At 37.1% G+C, this 24,439-nt stretch overlaps 1 protein-coding gene across 6 annotated transcripts in view; it reads right to left on the reverse strand.

Moving 5' to 3' along the window:
* reps2 (RALBP1 associated Eps domain containing 2) overlaps nt 1-24,439 on the reverse strand; it is a 97,277-nt gene that overhangs the window by 44,231 nt on the left and 28,607 nt on the right. For 4 of the 6 annotated variants that reach the window (XR_010004277.1, XM_008107266.3, XM_062975232.1 and 1 more), the window contains exons 2-10: nt 19,608-19,731; nt 17,638-17,786; nt 16,750-16,876; nt 13,285-13,382; nt 10,726-10,864; nt 7,497-7,560; nt 3,913-4,055; nt 1,245-1,336; nt 413-484 (exon numbers count right to left, since the gene is read on the reverse strand). Coding sequence is in view for 5 of the 6 variants with exons in the window: in XM_008107266.3 (XP_008105473.2) it covers nt 413-484; nt 1,245-1,336; nt 3,913-4,055; nt 7,497-7,560; nt 10,726-10,864; nt 13,285-13,382; nt 16,750-16,876; nt 17,638-17,786; nt 19,608-19,731 (1,008 nt within the window). In the remaining variant the exon portion in view is untranslated. Of the gene's footprint in view, nt 1-412; nt 485-1,244; nt 1,337-3,912; nt 4,056-7,496; nt 7,561-10,725; nt 10,865-13,284; nt 13,383-16,749; nt 16,877-17,637; nt 17,787-19,607; nt 19,732-21,612; nt 21,741-24,439 lie in introns of those variants that run through there. The other 2 variants (XM_008107267.3, XM_003218866.4) reach the window with 2 other exon arrangements.

The raw sequence follows: 24,439 nt of genomic DNA on the forward strand, positions 1-24,439 counted from the left end.
TTCTGCTTTATAGCCCTGGGTCCTGTCACAGTTGCTAGGGCAGTTCCTAATTACTCAGCTGCATTTCTGGCAGCTAATCTAGATGAACAACGTCTCTGCCCTGTTTCCCTTTGCCTCTCCTGGAATGAGGGTACTTGCAAAGTCTCCTCCTCAGATTCCAACTCACCCTCAGAATCATGAACACTTTCCTGCTTCCCTTCCTCTTCTGAAGAGGAATCCCTAACAATATTGCTCCAGTAATGTGTTTACAAAGCCATGCTACAATTAAATATTTTTAACTACTCTTCATACTATTGATTTTGTAATAATGCAGCAGACAAAGAATTTCAACACAAACACAAAAGAAAATTAAAGTTTCACGTATTGGATAATGCAGTAAATACAAATATGAAAAATAAAAACGGTCACCAACTGGCTCAAGAGATGCTGCCTCAAAATGGATCAATGGTTCTGAATTGTTTGGATCCTCGCAGACAGTTTCAAGCTGAATGTTTAAAAAATAAAAAGAGGGGGGAGATAGAATACATGTACATACAAATCAATCTATAGTAATATGCATTTACATCCACACTTCAAAAGCTGGAGACTATTCCAAATTTAGATATCCAAGAATTTATCCAAAAATAAATTTGATAATTGTAACAAAAAAATTAGCAATGACTCTTTCACTGAAACAAGATTACCTAAATCTCAGATTTTTTATATTCCAGGATAGAATGACAAAGGATTTCTAAAGAAAGACGAATGCCTGGTCAGATCATAGGTTGTTTTAAGCGCATAAACCTGTCCCATTACTATGTGTATAGCTCCATCTTCCCATAAAGCTTTCAGAGTTGCAACAAACAACATTCTCCCATTTTTTGTATATTGAAGCATTCCTCATTAGCTCATTCTCCCAACTCAAATCGATTGGACTCATACAAGCTTTCTGTGTCCTCGTACCAAGCTGAGCCTGCCTACAGGAGCTGAGCAATTCCAATACAAAAGGTAATTCCAACATGTGCATCCTGCCATAAGAAGCATTTGAACTAGTTTGGTGCTCCTTCCTTTGCTTGTGGTCTTTTGTGTTTGTGAAGTAGGGACTATGTCTGCTTCATTATTAAATCAGATAGGATGAAAGACTTGCTTGCCCTTGCAAATTAATACAAAATCAATATATTTGGACGAACATAGAGAAAATAAGAATAAGTAAAATAGTTTAAATTTGTAAACTAAAAACATGAGGACTGGGTTTTTTTTTTTACCTCGGTTCTACCAAAGTCCCTTGTTTGTTGACTTATTGACAAAGATTCTGAATAAGAAGTCACCACACGATCACTTTTAGATTTAAAAGATCCTAGAAAGAAAAAAGTGGAAACATACATCAGTCTTTGGATTAACCATAAACATCCAGAATGAGCAGCACAGCCTCAACTCCACATTTGTGTCCCACAAAGGCACCTGGACCTGAACAGCATATTGATTTTTGATATTTTTCATGTGTACATTAATGTTGCCTCAAAAACTCCAAAACTGCTCCCCAAATTATAAAAATAGTCTGAAACAGGCCTGCTTTACCAGTAGGTAAAAACAAAACCACTCTCATGTTGCATTTTTCTAAGGGAGTAAACATTGGACTATTGTCCCTACCACAATTGTTTACTCAATCTATATTTTCCCCTCTGAACGACAAGATTTCTAGCCTTAATAGAGGGCCCATCTGCACAGATCTGAAAACCCAGTAGAAAGAGGGATAAAAGGTTGTGTAGCTAAAAAACGAACACCCACAATGTGCAGAAGACTGTATATCCCAGCTCTCCCCCCACAATGAGGGTTCCTTGTGGTACACTGATATAGACTACTCTAGCACTTATTCTCACTTTAAAATCCCAAAATAGCTGACGGGGGAATGTAAACAGATGGAGCCATGGACACACACAGGTGGCTAAATGGAAACACTAGTGCAGTGGTTCTCAACCTGTGGGTCCCCAGGTGTTTTGGCCACCAACTCTCAGAAATCCCAGCCAGTTTACCAGCATCTGGGGACCCACAGGCTGAGAACAACTGCAATAGAGGAAAGCAATTCCCATGAGACTACTCTCTGATTATTCCTTTGTTCTCATTTCCTGTGACTGAAAGGAAACAGATCTTGGAATTACAGAGTAGACACCAGCATGTTGCAGGCAAGTGACCCCAAAGAAAAATGGAGTTCAAGAGGGCAAGCCTAAAGGCATCAGGAGTGAGGGAGAGGTAATGACAGAAAATCTGCTTGTGCACACATTTTTATATCTGCATCAGCACTGCAACTTCAGCAAAATGCACCTGGTGAAATGTCATGCCATACCTTTGGCGGTTCCTTTCCATCCACATTAACCAAATCTTTCTGGGCTCCACAGGATCATTTCCCAGGACTGAGAGCTCCATGTGTGGACTTTGATTGCGGTACCGGGATTTTTAATCCCACTTCCTTACTCAAGATTAAGCAACTGTATGGAAGGCCCCACAGTGTATTGCAATGAAAATAATAATAATAATAATAATAATAATAATAATAATAATAATAATAATAACTTCTTTGTTTATATTCTGCACTATCTCCCTGAAGGGACTCTGTAAATGCTGTGCATTTGAGATATATTAATTCAATAATTCATATTCTAGGACTGAAACTATATATATGCAGTTTGTAAATTTGTGGTCACCTCAAGTACGCATGTTCATGTTTATTTAAGAACAACAACAGAAACAACAACAAAAGTATTAAAGTTTAAGTCAGGGGTCCCCAAACTTTTTAAACAGAGGGCCAGTTCACAATTCCTCAGACTGCTGGAGAGCCGGACTATAGTTTGTTTTTTTAAATGAACAAATTCCTATACACACTGCACATATCTTATTTTGAAGTAAAAAAACAAACAAAACAGGAACAAATACAGCTTCAATGTTAATAATCATAATCATAATAAAAATAATAAAGATGGTTGGAAGAGACCCCTTGGGCCATTTAGTCCAACTCTCTTCTGCCTTTGTGCACCAAAAGCACAAATGAACCACTCTTGACAGATGGCCACCCCAGTCTCAATGATGATGATGATGATAATAATAATAATAATAATAATAATAATAATAATAATAATAATAATAATGCTGCTGCCCTTGGGCCATTTAGCCCAACCCACTTCTGCCTTTGTGCACCAAAAGCACTAGTAAAACACCCCTTAATAATTAATCAAAGCCATTTAACCGCCGTGGGGGCTGGATAAATGGCTTCGATGGCCTGCAGGCCGTAGTTTGGCTACCCCTGGTTTAAGTATTAGAATCTAAGTAGTTACCCTAAAGGCATTGGGTCCCATTTGATTTTAGAAGTTTAGTAGGGTCATCCCTGGTTAATACTTGGATAGGAGATCACCAACGATGGTGGTGTAGGCTGTATTTCAGAAGGAACCAGCAAAATCACCTCTGAGTATTTTTTTTTTTTTTTGCTTAAGAAAACTTTTCATGGAAGCACCATAAGCTGAACGGCAATTTGAAAGCACATGCACACACAGTTAGCTCTAATTTTGGAGCACTGGCGATGTAGTATATAATCCTTTGTGATTATATTGATGTGGTGTCCCAGGAGACAAAAACGCTACCTGTGGGATGAAAAATGTGGGAAATCTTCCAAATCTACTATCTAACAAAACAGATAATACATTGTGCGTTTATTCCATTTCATTTTTCAGCACTAACAAAACTGTTATTGCTTTTGTGCTTGTGGGTTTTTCTTTTTCTTTTTTTGCTAAACTGGCTGTATCAATCATATCATTTAGACACAACTAAAAACCCTGTAATTTTAGAGCTCTTTTCCCAGAACATCAGCAAAAGACAAACTTCACGTAAGAGGTTGTTTTAATCCACTGAAGTAGTTCTTCTGTATGAAAATGAAAGCTTCACCTGCTTGAAGATAGTCAGGGAGCAGCGTCTCTGGCAAGGTGTCTGGCAAAAGATAACCATTCTTCCGTGCAACAACGAGGTGGAAGGCAGCACAGAACTCTGCTAACGTCAATGCTCCATCACGGTCTACGTCACTAAGTTCCCTGCAAACAATATATTTGTGACCAACCTACCCCAGACCATTGTTGAAGCAAAACGTTTGTTTACACATATTAAACCTAACTAGTGGGAAAGAGAAAGACAGCATGATGTAGTGGTTTGAGTGCTGGATGATGCTGGAGATCAGGGTTTGAAACCACACATGGAAACCCACTGGGTGATCTTGGTCAAGGCACACTCTCTCGGCTTCAAAGAAACCCCCTTTGAATAAATCATGCCAAGAAAACACTGTGAAAGGTTCACCTTTAGGTTCTCATAAGTCAGAAAATAGCAATAACAACTGGGGAAGCTATTTTCTAGGTATGGATTTTTTTTTTTTAAAAAATACTTTCTATTTATTTGAATTTGATAACAAAAGCTTTACAATATTTTGAGTGATTAGTGCCTTATCTAATGTACATATTGGAACTATTTATTCACAACGTTGGGATCAAGATTTATGTTTGTACAATCCTTACACGTTCTTCTCCCACCATGTAAATATATAAAATATCTGCCAACTAAGGCAACTTTGAGACCTGATGAAGTAAACCAAGACATAAAAACTACCTTCTCTTTATGTATGTGTGTGTATTGCAGTTCCAAGACTAAAACCTAAACATGTGAAATTGGCCATGGGTAACTAAACAAAAGCCTATTTAAGGTTTTTAAAAAATGAACTGATTTTATTCTAATAGATAAACTCTAGTTTGTGATGCCTAACTGAATCACTATATAGCAAGCACTTGACTCCTCAAAGATGATTCACTGAAAATAAGAAGGCCTTAAAAAAACAAGGCACATCTACACTATAGAATTAACTTCCATGACTCTTTGTTCTGGAATTGTGGAAGTTTTAGTTTGCACTCTTCATCAGAGAAGGAGAAAGACCTCAAACTGCAGGAAAAGAGATTCCACCTAAATATTGGGAAGAACGACTTGATGATAAGAGCTGTTCAGCAGTGGAATATGTTGCCTTAGAGTGTGGTGGAGTCTCCTTCTCTAGAGATTTTTAAAGAGAGGCTGGATGGCCAGCTGTCAGGGGGTACTTTTATTGTATGTTCCTGATGGCAAAATGGAGTTGGACTGGATACCCTTGTGGTTTCTTCCAACTCTATGATTTTATGACCTTGCAAAACTACAACTTCCATTACTCCATAGAACTGAGACATCACAATAAAAGTGTGATCTTAAATTATTAGAAATCTTAAATTATTTCTAAAGTATAGATGCATCTCAAGAAGCACCAATGGTGATTCAAATGCTTGCCACAGGTGAATGAAACTACTTAAACCAGCGGTAGGAATCCAGACATTGTTGGATAATGACTCTTAGTGGTCCAACCACATCTGGACATCAGGAGTAATTCCCATCCCTTCTAGCCTGTCTCATCACTGAAACGGTGTAGATTTCAATTCTGTGAACCTTTCCTATTCCTGATGCTGAGCAAATGTGTGCATATGTTTACTGAGATAATAAAAACTCCTTCTGCCTGATATACAGATAAGGAGAGAAAGGAAACAAAAAGTCCGAATCCGCAAGTGGGTGCGTGGGAATGAAGAAGATAAAAACCAACAAAAAAGAAAAGGAAGATGCAGTTTCACAGTGTGAAACTGGTTGGTTTTACTTTGAATTTTAGCCATGCCTTTTGGTGTCATTTTCAGTGTTAGTTAACCTGGATTTCCAGCTTTGGTTAAAAATTAGAGTAAAGTTTTGCAGTACATGTAAAATACGCAGTTGTTGTTCTGCTCAATTGTTTCAGAAGAAACAAATATGCTACAATTGGCAAGTTTCACCTATTCAGTACCTAAATTTTTCCAGATGTAACAGAGACTGTTGAGAAATTCAATGTTCTCTGCTTAAGAAAGGGGCAGTCAGCCTCACACAGGACAGAGCCAGCCTGGATCTCAATGGAAGTTACCATACTTTGCTGCTGCTGTTAGTGGATTTGACATGTTATTGTCTGTGTTTTACTGCCCTTTATCTCCAATTCCAACATGACCAAGAAAGGGAGGCACTTTTGGCTGAGCTGAGATCCTTCCAGATTATCTTAACTGTCAAAAGAAGTAAGGCCTGTGTTTATACCATCATTACTTTTTTTTTCCTTCTGTATGATTTTTAACATCTCTGCCTGATGAAGAAGCCAGTAAAGCTTTGAAAATTTTGCATGATGTATTTCATGCTTCTTACATGAGTCAATAAAGGTATCACTGTTTTGTGGATTTTATTGAGTTTTGTTATGTGACCGGTATTGCTATCTCTGAATATGGATCTCCTGCGGCCTTTCATAGTTTTTGGACAATGAGTGAAACAACAACTGTGATTGACAATTTTAGGGCTTTGAAAATGAGACTTCAATGTGACCCACTGCTGGACATAGCCATTAAAAGGCTATAGGGACCATCGTTAATTGTAAATGGCAGAATGGGTGTAGTATATCTTATGGGACATTTGCTTCTTGTTTTCTTTTGCTTGGGTGGGCAGCAGTGAGTTTTTGTTGCTGTTTTTCTTATCTACATATGGAAAAAGGAAGGTGGAGAATATTGTGTATATGAAAGAGAGAAAGAGAAGCAGGAAAAAATATGGGGTTTTGTCCAAGGATTTAAGCAACAAATGCATGGCAATGTAGGCAAAGCAGAAAAGAGTATAGAAAGAGATGGAAGAGGAAAAAAACTACTGTGGTAAGATAAAAGATGTTGAACTTTGAGGAAACTGGATATGTTTGCAACAGCCAAATGCAATTTTCCAATATGTAAGGTGCCCCTAGACTCTTCATTAGATTTTTAGGTATTCCAATGTTGGTCCGGATTGTCTTCTTCTATAACTGGGTAATGATTTCTCTTAGAAGTTCAGATATAAAAGTAATAGGATTCAAATAAAAGTTAGCTCACACAGGGCCATCTGAAATGTTAGCTGAATATTTTCTTTAAAACATCGGGGTCAGGTCTCATTAGGGAAGTATTGATGAATTATGCAGCTGAACTTATTTAAGAAGTTGGCTACTAATTAGGTCTCACTTGACAAGCACAGCTAGAACTGAAACTTACAATGTTATCTTAACTATTCCTAATTTATGTTTATCTGAATCCAATGCACAGAAGTATCTGGACCCACTGCACAAAAATAATTAGCACAAAAGTATTGTTGTGCTAATTACATTATTGAAAATTTCCTTCAGAACATTTCCAGTATGCATCGCTATTCAAATCTCCTTAGTCCTGCTGAGAAGGGACAGTATCTCCACAAAGATAACAAGCATAATAGAAAGATCAACATACACCCTGCTGTGCTTGGACCTCAAACTGTTTTTTATAACAGCAATTAATATTATTTCTTTAGAGGCATAGTTTGAAAAGCATGGAGAACTTTTCAGCAACCATGAGGCATCTGTATACTTGCGCACACACATACGCAAACACAATTCTGAATCACAAAATCATACTTACCATATATGTGAAAGCTCAGGAATTGGAAGCTTGGATTTTGTGAAGAAGTTCTTAGCTACAGAGCCTATTAACAGGGATGGGTGAAATAATAAACAAGTTCTATGTATACTGAACAACAAACAAATAAGCAGATGTTCACAAACTTGTTAAATTTATACAGATTCTCTAATGCTCTTGACTGCCCATGAGTTGTAAAAAGAAAGAAGATTCATTTTGAATATATTATCCAGACTACTTATTGGTTATGGTTGCTCTATATTAGACCTGTTAATTGGAAATATTCTATTCTAATATTCTTTTACTTTGTTGTTGTGTGCTTTCAAGTTGTTTACAGTTTACAGCAGCCCTAATGCAAACCTATTCCAGAGATTTCTTAGCAAGAGGTTTGCTTTGCCTTCCTCTGAGGCTAAGAATACCACTTGCCCAACATAACTTGGTGGGTTTCTGTGGCTGAGTGGCAATTCAAAACATTCTCCAGAGTCAGTCGAAGCCTCATACTACTATACAAAACTGGTTCTCTATTCTGTTACTTTTCAACCTGATCAGGAGCCAAAGGCCTTAACTGGTTAAAGTTGATGTCAGTGACCCAGTTCACGGCAATGCCTTGAAGGCATCAGATCCTCTCAGATCTTAGAAACTAACAGGGTCATGGCTGATAATTATGTACATGGATGGAACCACCAAGGAATACCAGGTGCTGTAGTTTAATTATCAAAGGAAGACAATGATAAATTACCTCTAAGAAAACCATATGAAATTCTTTGTCCTTGGTGGCAAACAAGTTGGAGACGTGCATATATACACAGGCACATGGAATGGTGTTTTTTGGCTTGATGTTGACTGAGGCTATAATTCCATTCTGGGTCATAATCACTATTTCAATGGAGTTGTCCAATATGTTGAATTTATACTGGAGCTAAGGTTCAGCATTTCATATATCTCTTTTAATGTTTATACTAAATCCCAGAATATATTAACTATCCCAATGTCACTAGAACCACTAGTTGCCTTGTTTTTCAGGAAGTTACCTGTTTGAACTTGGGATGTTGTCTAGAACTGATACACATTTAATCATTAAAAATAATGCTAATATTATCCGTTATCATTTTAATAATTTTAACCATTGTTTCATTCGTAAATAAAGACAATAATCTCCCTAAGGATTTTACAGACATTTGTTCAACCATTTAGACCTGAGATGGGCAAAGTGTGGCCTGCAGGCCACATAGAGTTCTCAGGACCATTTTTGTAGCTCCGGGGGGTGTTTTGTGGTCCCTAGGGCTTCCCAGGGATGAGATTTTTCCCAAAAATGTTTGGGGCAAATAAAAGAAAAAGAAAAAAATGCCTCGAAGGGATGTAGAGGGCATTTCTACATGTTTGGAGCCCACAGTCTTCTACAGTTGCCCATCGTGATGTAGACCATCAAAAGGCAAGGACATGTTTAAAAACTTTAATGGGACTGCAGCAAAATGCTTATTATTTTTTTAGGTTAAAGATCTAAATGCTGTAATCACTAAACAGCTCTGGAAGACAGAAGCACATTCTGGCCTGGTGTAAATATCACATTCACTGGGGAATGAGCCTTCTCTTCTGTGTTTCACATATAGGCAATTTTCTGATTTTGCCACGATAGAAAACGGTTCTATGAGTACTCCCTCCAAGCCAGGATTTTTTTATTAAAAATCCTGATTCATACTTCACAACAAACATGTTTAATAAACCAGAAAATAAGCTACAAAGCAAGACTATGTCTTTATAAATAAAGAATGTGGGAAGGAGGGAGGTCAAGAACAATTGAGTTCATTGTTGTTGAACTGGAAATGTGATTTTGAACTGTCCTCCCATCCTCTTTGACATAAATTACATTATTGCTGCCATTGTCTGCTCTTCCTTGGAGCAACATCTTGCCAAGAAAAACAAGAAAAATGTGTAATGAAGAGACAACATCAGAGATGACCCTGAAATGTCTGTTCACTTCATTATTGTTTTTCCTCCAAGGAGATAATCTGTTAAAGGAAAGGCAAGTTTACTGTGGTGTGTAAATTGTCAACTGAGTGTTTTTCATTCCACAAGTACATTTATTAGGCAGAATTAAAACACAAGTAAACATTTAAGGTGAAACTTAATCTCACACACAGGCAAGCCCAGTTTCACTTTCCAGCTACAGCTCCCCTGTGCCTCATTAAATCTGCTACAACCTTCTAGGAAAGATCTAGAGATCACAAATGCAATTGGTAAAATGCAGGAATAGAAAGAACATTGCAATTAATGTTTCTCAGGTTGGAAAACAGGTTTTTCTAAGAGCTAGGAAAGAAACTCAGAAGGAATAACAGCCCAGTGAGAATTTCTGCACAGAAAATATTTTATATGAGTAGAAAACATGTATTTTTTCTCTGATGAGAAATTTCTCTGCAACACTTTTGGGGCATCTGTATACAGGAAAATGTTTCAGAGGAACAATCACTTTCTCTTGGTAATGGGAGAACACTACTGTAATTTGTCCTTGTATGTGAGGACAAAATATCCAAAGGTTTACATTTTTTTACTAGCTACCACTTCAAGTGAGTTTAATTCATTTTAATTTATTTCTCGTGTCAGAGGCAAACCGAGGGTACAAGTTTAATCAATTTGCACACATAGAGATTTCTTTAAGAAAAAAAATTGGCATTAATACTAAATGTCTTTTGCCCAGTAGCTGGCCACTTGGAGTGCCTCTGGTGTTTCTGTTAGAAGGTCCTCCATTGTGCATGTAGCCGGGCTCAGAATGCATTGCAGTACATGGTCTGTGGTTTATTCTCCTCCATAGTCGCATGTTGCAGACTCCACTTTGTAGCCCCATTTCTCAAGGTTGGCTCTGCATCTCGCCCAGTCTTCTGTGTGCCCAATTCATTTTAATTGAAAAGCATGCTATGAAAACCATGTACAAATCAAATATTTGGTGCAATGCAATACATATTGTAGACCTGAATTTATCTCACTGAATTCTGTAGGATGAAAAGACATTTAAATTTTCTGGATCATGCCATCTGATCAAACTGTCCAATCTAAAATATAAATCAACGTAGTCATCATTTTTAATTTTTAATGTGTCACTTACCAATTGTACTTGCCACTGCCCAAAATACATATAATCCTCGGGCAAGAGGATTGTAATTTGCCTATGTGAATTTGGTTTTAACATCCATGTCTTTCAATCTAGGCTCCCTCAGAGCGCATGCCGTGAAATTACCTGAAATGAAAGAATTCAGATCAGGTTGTAGGGACTTGAACTGGTTGATGTAATATTCCCGTTGTTCCTCTGTGATCCTCCAGGGGTCATCCGGGTAGTTACTACTGCTGTCCTGTGGTTCCCTCTCGACTGAAAGAGACTTCAAACAAAAGGGCAAAGTGTCACTTGGAGAGGTACAGGAAAGGCTGGGATTTCTGAAGTTGCAAAGCATTTGTCTTACTTTGTTCTGACTCTGTAGTTCTTTTTGAAAATAAATGGAGGGGAAGGGACTGAAGTTAATGACAGAACTGTTGGGCTTTCAAACACGGCTTTACCCTCAGAACTACAGAAATTCTACACACATGAAACTTAAAAATATTTAAAGCCATACAATTTGTCAAAAATGTGTGCCACAGTTATGTAACTACTTTAGGGACATTCAAAAAGTGCTTTAGAAATCTCATCTTTACCAGTATAATTCTGGGCATGATGTATCTTCAGAAAATTGAATGGCTGTACTTTGTAATCTAATGTAAAAGAATGTACTCTGTTTTGCAGGGGGAAAGTGCTTTTCAGATTGTGTTTCCACTAAGTATGTTTTGCTCTTTTAAAAGCAGGAATTGCAAATATTGACACAAGTGAATAAACTCATGACTACATTTTGGGGGTAACAAACTCTCAAATTCAATGTCTCAGCATTTAAAAAAAGAAAGCAAGTATTCCAGCATTTCCCCATAATGTCACTCACAAACATTGTGTTGGATCACTGCTATTGGAACTGCCAAAGAAAACATGGACCAATATTGGCCTATGCTTTAAGACATTTGAACTTGGGAGAAGCTGGTGGGCTATCATGTTTCTCAAAACATTAGGGATCTTGATATGTATCACTAGCTTACAAGGAGATACTAGATATTGCATCAAGCAAATGGGAGCAATAAACCAGGATAATTGAATATCTACAACAAACTATAATTCTTGAGATTTCCAGCTTGTCGTGATATCTGAGCATGCCTATTATTTATTTATTTATATTCCACCCTTCTCACCCCGAAGGGGACTCAGGGCAGATCACATTATACACACATAGGGCAAACATTCAATGCCCATAAACACATCAAACAGAGACCGAGACAACCCTGGCTGGATCTTCACTGCCCTATATCCCAGGATCAGATTCCAGATTATCTGGTTATCCCAGATGATCTGGCACTGCAGACTCATAAAATCCAGTTCAAATCATATAATCTGGGATCAGATTTTGGGATATAGGGCAATGTAGACCCAGCCTGTGTGTTGATTCTCATCAGCAACAGCAATAACCAGCTAAACAGAGTATTCTAATAAAGGGGGGGGGGAGAAACAACTATCTCAAATGGAAGTTCCATACATCATTTGACTGATGGTGCACATTGTCAAGAGTGTAGGACAAGATGCAAGAAAATCCACACATACATAGATCTGATTAAGATTGCTTAGGAAACTTCTGCAACAGAAGCTGCTAATAAATTCCATATTAAATTCTAGTTCCACCAATCAACCGGTGGACAAAAATTTCAATCAAAGCAAATTCTCATATTGTGCTCCAAAGAAAAATGAAAAGGCGCAGAACCCTACCCCCACCCCCAGGCTGCCCTTTTCTCTGGTTGCACTCAGACAGTTGAATATATTGATCTTTTTGAAATCTCACAAGTGGCAAGTTGTTTTTCAAATAGCTTTCTGATCCATTCAAACTTCACATAAAAAACAAAAGCAAGACTGCAAGGTAGGCTGCTTTTCTTCTGACCAACCCTCTTGAGTTCTACTGTGAGGATTCCTCAGCTTTGTCCCTACTATTTCCAATGTATTCTAGATTTTCTCACATGAGGGAAATCACACACAGAAACTGTTTATTACATATGAAGATTAACTGGAGAGTTTGGCTTTTTCTAGCAAACACAGTCAGCCCCCTACATTTGCAGATTTAAATTTTACAGGTTTGATTATGTCTCTCTAGGAATCTCTAGGTCAGTGGTTCTCAACCTGTGGGTCCCCAGGTGTTTTGAACTACAACTTCCAGAAATCCCAGCCAGGTTACCAGTTGTTAGGATTTCTAGGAACTGAAGGCCAAAACATCTGGGGACCCACAGGTTGAGAACCACTGCTCTAGGTGCTCCAGTGGAATTCTTTGCTCAACTTCTGGCAGAGGTCGGCTAAAGTCGCACTGAAAGACCTAGAGAGATTTTTCATGGTTCATGGTTTTTCAACTTTTGCAGGAGTCTGGTGCCCCAACAAATGTGAAAGATTGATGGCACTCTTGTTTTGTTTTTGTTGTTTTGATTTTATCTCAATTACAAAATAAAATCAATAAATATTTTGGGCAATATGAGAGTCTTTAAATCATGTCAACATCTTGTATAGGTCTATAGGAGGTTGCCCAGTACCAAGATTAACTATTTATCTAGTCCAGAAGTGCTGAGAATTGAGTAGCTGTAATTCTCCAGGTTTCAGGCTATGGATATCCTGTTCTCTCTAGACAGGCAAGGGATTGAACTTAAACAACATCAGCTAAAGTAGATATCAGTGAATATAGGTTTTTACCCGAACAAGACTGGAATGTGCTGGTAGGGATTTGGAGCCATAGTTTCCTGATGTTGGTCCATCTTGTTGCTGAGTAAGAATTCTAGCTTCGTAGGAACCTATGCAAGATTAACGAGAAATAAATAAGAATGTTTACTAGGGTAGTGCAAAATCAACGTAACAGCATAGATAAGCAAATTCATGTTAATCTAAAAAAATCAATTTATTTCCTTCATTAAATGCCATTTTCTTCATCTAATGCCAAGGGCCCAAGTACACTACTAAAATTGGGAAGCTTTGTGCTAAAACCCCAAAACAAATGGAAGCCTAAAAATCTCAGAGTGCAGCAGTCAAGGCAAGCTCAAATCAAACGTGACTGAATATTTTCTGATTCCCATTCATATCTTTCCACAAAATAAATGATTAACCTTTCCCTTCAAAGATGCAATCCCTCTTTGAAAATGGGGTTGTTGTGTGCTTTCCGGGCTGTATGGCCATGTTCCAGAAGTATTATCTCCTGACGTTTCACCCACATCTATGGCAGGCATCCTCAGAGGTTGTGAGGTATATGGGGAAACTAAACAAGGAAGGTTTATATATCTGTGGAAGGTCCAGGGTGGGGGAAAGGACTCTTGTCTGTTGGAGGCCTGAGTGAATGTTGTAATTAATCACCTTAATTAGCATTATATGGCCTTGTGAGCTTCATGTCCTGGCCTGGGGGAATCCTTTGTTCAGAGTCTTTAGCTGCCTCTGATTGATTCATGTCTGGAATTCTTCTGTTTTCAGAGTGTTGTTCCTTATTTACTGTTCTGATTTTGGAGTTTTTTAATACTGCAGGAGTCTACCATATACCATGCATCTGTGGACAAGTCTACATAGAAACCACCAAACACAGTGCCAAACATGAGTCAAGGAATGGGAAAGGTACTGCAGACTAACTCAACCAGAGAAGTCAGCCATAGCAGAGCACTTGATTAATCAACCTGGACACAGTATATTATTTGAGAACACAGAAATGCTGGACCATCCCAACAACTATCATGTCAGACTACACAGAGAAGCCACTGAAATCCACAAGCATGTGGATAATTTTAACAGAAAGGAGGAAACTATGAAAACGAACAAAATCTGGCTACCAGTATTAATAAACTCCAAAATCAGAACAGTAAATAAGGAGCAACACTCTGAAAACAGAAGAATTCCAGACATGAATCAATCAGGGGCAGCTAACGACACTGAACAAAGGATTTCCCCAAGCCAGGACATGAAGCTTGGGAGGCCATTTAATGCTAATCAAGGTGATTAATTACAACATTCACTCTGGCCTCCAACAGACAAGAGTTCTTTCCCCCACCCTGGACCTTCCACAGATATATAAACCTTCCTTGCTTAGTTTCTCCATATACCTCACAACCTCTGAGGATGCCTGCCATAGATGTAGGCCTGTACTGCCTACATTAACCAATAATAATTCTCAACTTCAGGAATCTTTCCCAGCCTTCCCTGGCTTTGTCAGAGATTTAATGTGGGAACTTCTATGTGAAAAGTAGGTGCTTTATCATTCTATATATAGCACACATATTCTCATCTGATTCTAGTCAAACTAGATTTGCAGGTTTCTGTAGAAATACAATTAACCAGCATGCCCTGGAGAGTTATAGTAAAGGTGTCAACAGCTGCCACATGTGATGAGTAACACATCTCCTTCTAAGATTTAATTCTATCCAGCAACTTGCGTTTATTTCTTTAATTTGCAACATCTTGTCTGAAGGTTCAAAGAACTTCCAGGACATTGTGCAGCAAAGTTGGGGGGAGCACAGTGTTTACTTTTTAAAACACGACAGCTGTTAGCTCACTATACACACAGACACAAACAGAAACTAGGCTGTTTCATCCAACTTTAAACAATTGTGTGGCTTGTGCGTAGTCCAGGAAGTGTGTTTTCAGTCTTATTATGAAACACCTTTCCCTATTTTTAGATTGTAATCGGCTGTCATAAAATGAAATTATTTTTAGATGGTGCAAATGACCTTTTAAAAGAACAGTTTGTGAAGCTGTGTTACCAGTCAGATTGTCTACTATGACAGACATTAGTTCTCCAAGGCCTCAGGTACTGTTATTTATAATCCATTATACTGGAAACATAGACAATAGCCAACAATACTATTTTATTAGCACAAATTATACCATTTTCCTTTAAAATAACAAAAAAAAGAGAAAGTTTGCTCAGAGTTAATTAATCATTAATGCACCAAACTGCTTACTAGCTAAATTGAAGCAATTCATTTTAAAGGAGAACACTGATATCCCAAATCAAATTGATCCAGTTTATCCCACCAACATGAAATCTGTAGGGCCGCATTACACTATGTTTTGCTAATGTAAACAATACAAACTCAAGTGAGGTTTTTTTGGAAACAAGAATGATTTTAAGAATTCAGGTGTTCTGTTGGTTTGAGTCTTCCATTTATTTAGTGGAAGAGTGGTTATGTAGTATCAAGTTGGAGATGTACTGAAATATTCTATTTTAGTCAAAGGAAAATGTGAGCACATTCTGTTTTTGTACACAGTGGAAGTAGGGATGGGGAGGTGAAGAGACTTGTGTTAACAATGCTGCTATCAGATAATATACACAAGATTACCAGGGTTAAAGGACTACTCTAAGTGTATGCATGGATCCGAAGCTGTGACTACACACAGAATTGAGAGAAATTGCATTTTGGAAGATACAATTCCCAGAACCCACAGCAAACATGGCCAATGGCCACAACAGCTGTGGGATTTTAGAAACAGAGGCCCTTCAACATGGAAATTCTCTATGATTCAATGATATGATTAGCTGGTACAGGCACTAAAGCAGAAACCTTCAATTACCACTTCCATATCCTGGGGAAGACATAACTTAGAAGCTTCTTGATGCTTTTGTTGAATGGTTGCTGTTTCAAAGTACATGATTGTCTGGCTTTGGTTCCACATCTAGGCTTCAAAACAGGAAGTTACATGCCTAGGCTATTGGTGTCCTGCTCTACATTGTATTGGTACCCTCTCACTGCTGTGGTGAAGATTAGATGCTTTTTGAACTCAGCCACACAAAAAATAAAAATAAAATTCTGCATCCCATCCTATGACAAGAAAAACAAGTGAGAAACTCACTCTGTCCAAAGGAACATGTACAGTTCCTTAGGTATAAGTTCACCCTCAAATTCATTTAACTGTATAGACTGGGGAAGAGATGAATTCAAAATAAATGAACAACTGCTGATGTTGATAAAGTTTGGGTTTTTAAATGTAATGATAATAGCATGATGCAAGATATGTATGGTAGGAATTTGAGTACAAAACATAATGTTAAATAATTTAAATAACTCTAATGAAAATCAAGATTGTATAAAAAGAAAACATGAATCTGAGGGAGTTCCTTTGAAAAAGGATGCAATTATCTCAAAGAATAAACGGCCTGATTCTGCAAAAGATGCCTCTTCCTACCTCCTTGCTGCTGCTCCACTCCACTTCTCAATATGCCATAGCCGTAACTCAGGGGCATCCGTTGGTAGCTGGATGGAGAAGCAGGGGGTGAGCCAATGGGAGACATGGGGGGAGACTGTGTTTCTTGCTTGAAGATAAAAGAAATAAAAGATGCTACAGGACAACAGAATTCTGGTGAGTCCAGCGGCACTGTGATTTAAATACAGTCATCTTTCTACATTTGTAGTTGACTGAAAAAATACATTCTCTCTAGAGTAGACACTTGTAAATTCTTCCAAAGTGACTCTTTTAATTTCCATCAGTAGTTGACCATAGAATTACATTGGAAGATCGGCAGATGCCTAGAAAAATGTTCATGTTGTAAAATAGCATTTGTGAGCTTTATTGATATTTGTGGTTTTTCTACTTTTGTGGAAACCCTATGCCCCAATCCCAAAAAAATGTGGAGAGATTATTATAGTATTAGAAAAAGTCTGACTACATTTGACAATGGACATGGAAGAACATTCAGTATTTGCCAATTGCTAGCATGTTTTACTTGCCCAACCAGTTATATGGACATCACTTGTTGAGCAAGTGATGTCCACATAACTGGTTTAAGATACACATAGAAGACAAATCTGTCTTTCAACCTTCCCAGTGTTGACATTTCATAAAACAAATGGTTTTCTATTTTTAAAAGCTGCAACAGGTATGGGATCTGATCAGTTCTCAAATTGATCTTATATACATTTCAAAAGACCAAACTCAGAATTTCATTTTTTAAAAATTAAAAAGATATACCACACCAGAATATATTTATTTGTTTGTTTGTTCCAATTGCAAAAAAGGTCATAACAAATCAGATTTATTTTATGGTATAATTACTGTACTACAAAGAATCTGTACCTGCTTCTCTCCTTCATCCAACCTTCTGAAGCAGTTTTTTTCAAGTGTTGCATGAGGAATCTGAAATTTAGTTCCCGGGGCTTCTGTCTGATGACTGTACCTTGTTTCACTATCTGTTTTCAAGGCCATAAATCGAGGCAAAGGCAATTCTTAAGTAAGAAAACACAATAACATAACTTTTAGTGAAACAATAGTACTGTATATTAAAATATGTTTCTCATAGCACCACATAAAGACTTATAATACATTTTCATTAATGTTAAAGAAATATTAGTAGATAATAAAATTGTTATTCAAAATATCCTCATACAGTAGAGTCTCACTTATCCAACATAAATGGGCCGGCAGAACATTGGATAATAAGGAGGGATTAAGGAAACGCCTATTAAACATCAAATTAGGTTATGATTTTACAAATTAAGCACCAAAACATCATGTTATAAAACAAATTTGACAGAAAAAGTAGTTCAATATACAGTAATGCTATGTAGTAATTACTGTATTTACGAATTTAGCACCAAAATATCACGATATATTGAAAACATCGACTACAAAAATGCGTTGGATAATCCAGAACGTTGGATAAGCGAGTGTTGGATAAGTGAGACTCTACTGTATATATGTTTGCTTATATACAAATAAATATTCTAATACTGAGATATTAGTATTAATATCAAGATATTAGTAAGATTAGTATTCTTGGGTATCTCCACAGCTTGAAAGTAACACATTACATGTAATAACATTGCCCCTTACTTCTATAACAGTGGCACAAAGTAATAATAATTTCAGGAGATAATGTAACAATGAGTAACATTGCTAATTCTTCTAATGTAACAAATAACAATTATATATTACTTGGGGATGGGGGAATACTTTAGAACCATTTTAAGAAGATTCCCTTTCCCACCTCAATTTAAATTTATTTACAGGATTTATACCCCGCCCTTCTCACCCGAGGGGACTCAGGGCGGCTCACAAAATTGGCAAAATTTAATGCCTAAAACATAATTATAAAAACATCACAGTACATATAAATCAATTAATAATACAGTTTAAAAAGCAATATAAAACTTAAATCATATATATCATTAAATCCATTCATTCAAAACCTCATTTTCTTACTTTATTTTAAAAATATGAAAGTAATGGAAATGTGGTTTTTTTCATGTCAGGAGCGACTTGAGAAACTGGAAGTCATTTCTAGTGTGAGAGAATTGGCTGTCTACAAGGATGTTGCCCAGGGGACGCCTGGATGTTTTGATGTTTTATCAACCTTGTCGGAAGCTTTTCTCATGTCTCCTCATGGAGAGCTGGAGCTGACAGAAGAAGCTCATCTGCGCTCTCCTCAGATTCGAACCAGCAACCTTCAGATCAGCAACCCAACCTTCAGGTCAGCAGTTTTGCCGGCACAAAGGTTTAACCCATTGCGCCACTGGGGGCTCCTCATGGAAATGTGATAAGCAATGCAAAAAGTAATGTACAAGCAAACAGAAAACTGAGTAATAGACTAAACTGAACAAAGTAAAGTTAACAATTCCTTTCTAAATATAACTTTCCAGGCTCTGAGAACATGATTGCAAATCTTTTAAAAGTCTATAAAAACTTGTTTTCTATTGTGTTTTCTTATACAGATTCTACTGGGTTGTTACATTTTTACAATGGTTCCAGTTATATTTATTTATTGGCTGATAGCTCTTTTAAATTCTCATTATATTTGTTCCTACTTTTTATGTTAATGCTGTTGCTTTCAAAGTTTATGGTTCTATAAAATTAAATTATATTACCAATTGTATTGTACAGTTAATTACAGTATATTTCCACTTTAGGCATTATAAATATTTAAAAATAATTAAATGTAATTAAATATAATGTCACCTTAAATACAAGTTTAGGAGAAAGGTGGGGCATAAATCCAATAAAAATACAATCAATTCCAGAAATTAAATTAGTTTCATCTTGTGGATTACCATTCTGAATGCTCTCTATTCGTATTGGTAGACCAGATTGTGCAGCAGCTATTAGCTTCAGAGCGACATAAAATTGAGTTCGACCAAAATAACCCACACGTTTAGCACCACAAAGTTCTGTAATCTAAAAGGGAGAAAAGATATATTTATCATATACTTAATCCAATGTCTTAAACATGTAAAATTATGAAACAGTGAACATGTACCTTATTAAAGAAAAATAAACTGTTCGTAAAGACATCTGGTCAACATTCTATACCCCAAAAAGTTGTTGCAGTGAATAGAAAGAATGACAGATAAAACTTTCCCATATTCTCCCATTCATCCATTCATCCATTCAAGAGCTTCTCTCTTCCATATGCAGAAAGATATATTAGGTATAGATTTAGCTACACCTAATATATTTTTAAACATTTTTATTCATCCTTTGTGAGAGCAAAAATCCTTGCAGGGAAAATCTGAATAGGAACCAGTCAGAGCATATGGAAAAGTTAAAATGAAATAAAACCAAAACAGATGTCGGGTTGTCTTAGCGTCCCCCCAACAATCAACATAGAATCAGGATGAAAACACTTTTTCAGGAGCAAAAGAAGGACAGTTTTGATGGAGTTTCCACCATAAAAGGAGTCCTGTTGTGGATAGGGGAATGCATTCTGTGAAAGGATGGGAACATTTGGAAACAGCTTATTATCTTCTCCAACAGCATTTCTCAACCTGGAGGTCAGGACCCCTGTGGGGGTCGTGAGGGGGATGTCAAAGGGGTCGCCAAAGACGAGTATTTTCTGTTGGTCATGGGGGTTCTGTGTGGTAAATTTTCCCCAATTCTGTCATTGGTGGGGTTCAGGATGCTCTTTGATTGTAGGTGAACTATAAATCCCAGCAACTACAACTTCCAAATGATAAAATCACCCCCCCCCCCAATCCCACCAGTATTCAAATTTGGGCGTATTGGGTATTTGTGCCAAATTTTGTCCAGTGAACAAAAAAGCATCCTGCATTTACATTACGACTCATAATAGTAGCAAAATACAGTTATGAAGTAGCAATGAAAATAATTTTATTGTTGGGGTCACAACAACATGAGGAACTGGATTAAGGGGTTAGGGCATTAGAAAGGTTGAGAACCATTGTTCTACAAGAAGATAACTGCTGAAATAGTTAAGGAGGGTCACTTCTCCTCAGCTCTTGAACAGGAATGAAGACACTTTTGGGTCTCCCCAGGGATGTTTCAGACAATTACTTTTGTAATTCTTTGTAGCTGGTCATACTTGTTGGGAAAGGAGGAATTGAAGTCAAAGACATCTGGAGAGCAAATGCCACATAGTAGCATTTTCTGAACAGTTATGAAGAACAACCTTAACTTCTGGTGCTTGGTGCTACAGTTCTTTGTGGCTGGCTCTACACTGCCATATAAAATCCTGATTATCTGCTTTGAACTGCATTATATGGCAGTGTAGATCCAGCTTGAGACTACTACAGTGCAGCAACATAGAGAAATCTTTCGCAACATTCATGTTTTTCCTCATAAAAGCACCACATTTACATAATTTACAAACTAATAATCACCATTGCCAGGTATCAGGGGCATGTGACATTACCTGTGTATATATATGTGCAACTGACTAATATTCGTATATAACGCAGAGTGACTTATATCACAACTGTGTCATTTTTCATGAAAGCACGCATTTTACATCTTATGGATATATATGGAATGTCACATACCCCTATGCCTGAAAATGACAGCTCTTTTTTTTAGTCCAAAAAAGGTGTAAATTTGATGTCTTGGTGAGAAACAGCAATAGTTTGTTCAGTTTCTGGCACTAAAATGTCAATCTTTTCATGATGATCAAAGTTCTTCTCTGACAAATGTGTTTGGTTTTTGACAAGCAATAGAAAGTTCACGGGCCTTGAAGAAGAAGTAAAAAAAAATGTAATTGTTCTCCTTTAAGTATGCAACTGCCAGTGTAAACACTGTTGAGATAAACAGCCAGCTGATGCTTACTCTAAAAACACAGGATGCCAATTCCACGCCATCTTATCAACTTGACAGTTTCAAGGCCTCAGACAGGAACAAGGAACATGTTTGATCCTTGCAGGACACTTCTTTGCAGCTACTATTATCTGCTTCAGACACCTGAAAGCTTTGCGAAAATGACATTCAAAAGTAGAAAGAACACCTCTTCTTCATCTGCAGAAATATTTTGGAATAGTTAAGCTAAGGGTCCCTGGGGGAAAATTCCTTTTTACTGATAAACACTTTTGTAAGAAGGCAAAACCTGGCATTTTCCTCATTTTAATTATTTATCAAAATGTATGTTTTTTTCTTTATTCTCATAGGTTCCAGGATGGTGTACAATAAATATTACGCAGACTAGAGTGGCAATTCAAACATAAAACTTAAGAAATGTGCATTATGATGCTATATTGCCCACACTGATTTTATTGTAGGTTTTCCTATTAGGAAACAGGGATGAATTATCTTACAAATTTAGTGGATTTTCACCTCTTGAACTAATAAACAAACAAAACTGCACCCAGACTGCAAAATTTTAGTTACCTCAGATACTTTGTTAAAATTCTCCCACCAAGAAGTACAATAGTTTTGTATTAGAAGAAAGCACACACACACTCATATGCAAAATTATAAGAAACAATGCAACGAATAACAGGAAATAACTTACAAAAATGCATATAATTTTAGGAGAAATGCACACATTTCTGTGAACATCTGAGAAAGTACAGATAAGAATATTCATGGAGACAGAGATGAATCAAAACGGACATTTTTCTATCCAGAGTCAGCATTTGTTTTGATACATTATGTCTTATTGATAATAAAATCTAACTTATTCTCATAGCCGATAAACTAAATATGTATAGGCCAACTGAAACATACAATTCAATATTATCATCCTTTGATCTCTTACATTTAAACAAGGCATCCTAATATTTTCCCCTAGTGCTCCTACAAGAATCAGGTATTCCCACAAGAATCTCTACAAAATATAGACTCTGAACATAATTTCACCATCTCATTTCTTCTAAATTCAGTATCAGAGTATTAGTCCAATTCATTGCTTAGCACAGTATATATTTCAGTCAGATTGCTTTGGTGTGATAATACCAGGCTATACATCAAATAACATTATCTAGTTGCAGTTTTAAAACACTAACAATAAGAAAAGAGGATGGTTTTCTGTACAGCTGTACCTGCAGCCATCACAAAATTAAGGCCCAAATATAATTTTATGGAGGAGGGCAGTATAGACATTTATCATACCATCATCTCTCATTCTAGACTAAAAAGTCTTTTAATTCTGAAATTCATGTTACATATTACTGTATATGGTTCTAAAAACCTGTTAAATAATACCCAGCCTGAGATTCCTACAATTTCTAAAGTGTTAATATTACTTTTTAATTTTTTCCTCAAAACTGTTTCCTGGCCTGGGATCTGATCTGATTTCATCTACATTGGTCCACGAGAATGTCAAAATCAAAGAACTGACAACAAAATTCCTTTGTTTATCATAAGATTGCCAGGTTTTCTGCAGAACAATATGGAATTGACTCCTTCTGGTTGTCTGGCCAACTTAAGATGGACTGGGACACGTTAGGCAAGCCTATACAAGTCTGCTTCAAATCTTGCAAAAGAAGGTCTTCATTGCTCCCATGAGATTTCAGATCTCTCAGGAAGCCCAAAAGCCATGAAATCTTGCAAAGATGTACTACCCATAGATAGACATCTGGCATTTGTTAAGGCATGATTTTGCTTGTTGCGTGCCTTCAAGACGTTTCTGACTTATGGCAACCCTAAAGTGAGGTTTTCTTGGCAAGATCTGTTCAGAGGACATTCACCTTTGTTTTTCTCTCAGGATGAGAGGGTGGATTCAACTTTTAAATTGGACTAATTTTGAAGTTCCATTTCTGGACACAAGTCAAAGTGCTAGTTTTGACCTATAAAGACATATATGGCTTAGATCCAGGTTATTTGAAGGACCCTTTCTCCCTTTAAATCTCTAAGGTCCTTTTCTCAAAGGCCTTTCTCTTTTCCCCACCATCCTCTGAGGCTTCTTTGGTGAGATATTATCAGGAGGAAGATGGAATCATTAAGAGACAGGTGGGATATTGTTAGCAGTATTATTTAAAACAGATCGATACATATAATATATGGTATGACTTGTACTTCTCCTTTTCATGTGGGATGTCAATCACAAGTCAACTTTCACAAACACTACCTGAAACTGCACTTCATCATTGACAGAATCTCCCAAACAGCAAGAAATGCTATCTGTGCTACCTGAGCCCACTGAACTTTTAAACACCTTGAGGTTAATTATGTGAAGTTGAACACTGTGAATGTTCAGAATTTAGCATGCCCTTGTACAAGAAGCTAGGTTTTATCTTGGGAGAAACAAAAGATAAGCATGTAGGTTCAATTAGAAAAAAAGCTCAACTTGGCTGCCCAAAATGAGACAAGAGAACTGTTGAAAGAATTATTCATATTTACTCAAGTCTAACACTCACCTTTTTTGGCTAAATTACATCACTAAAATTGGGATGTGCATTAGATTCGATGGCATGTTAGAATCGCGTACCTAACTAAACCTGTCTGCACTGTTAAGCATGAGATCCCAGCCGGGGACAGAGAAGGGAGAGGCACTGGTGGCCATGAAAAGGCTGATGGGAAGGTAAGACGGAGAGGTATGGCTTCCCACCAGCCTTTTTGTGGCCACCACCATCTTGCATTACATTTCACATCAAATCATTTTATTGGTAATACATACCTTCAAAGTTGAGGTGTGCATTACATTCAATGGAGCACTATG

This window comes from Anolis carolinensis, chromosome 3 (assembly GCF_035594765.1).
Source record: "Anolis carolinensis isolate JA03-04 chromosome 3, rAnoCar3.1.pri, whole genome shotgun sequence".
In the NCBI taxonomy this organism is placed as follows: domain Eukaryota; kingdom Metazoa; phylum Chordata; class Lepidosauria; order Squamata; family Dactyloidae; genus Anolis; species Anolis carolinensis.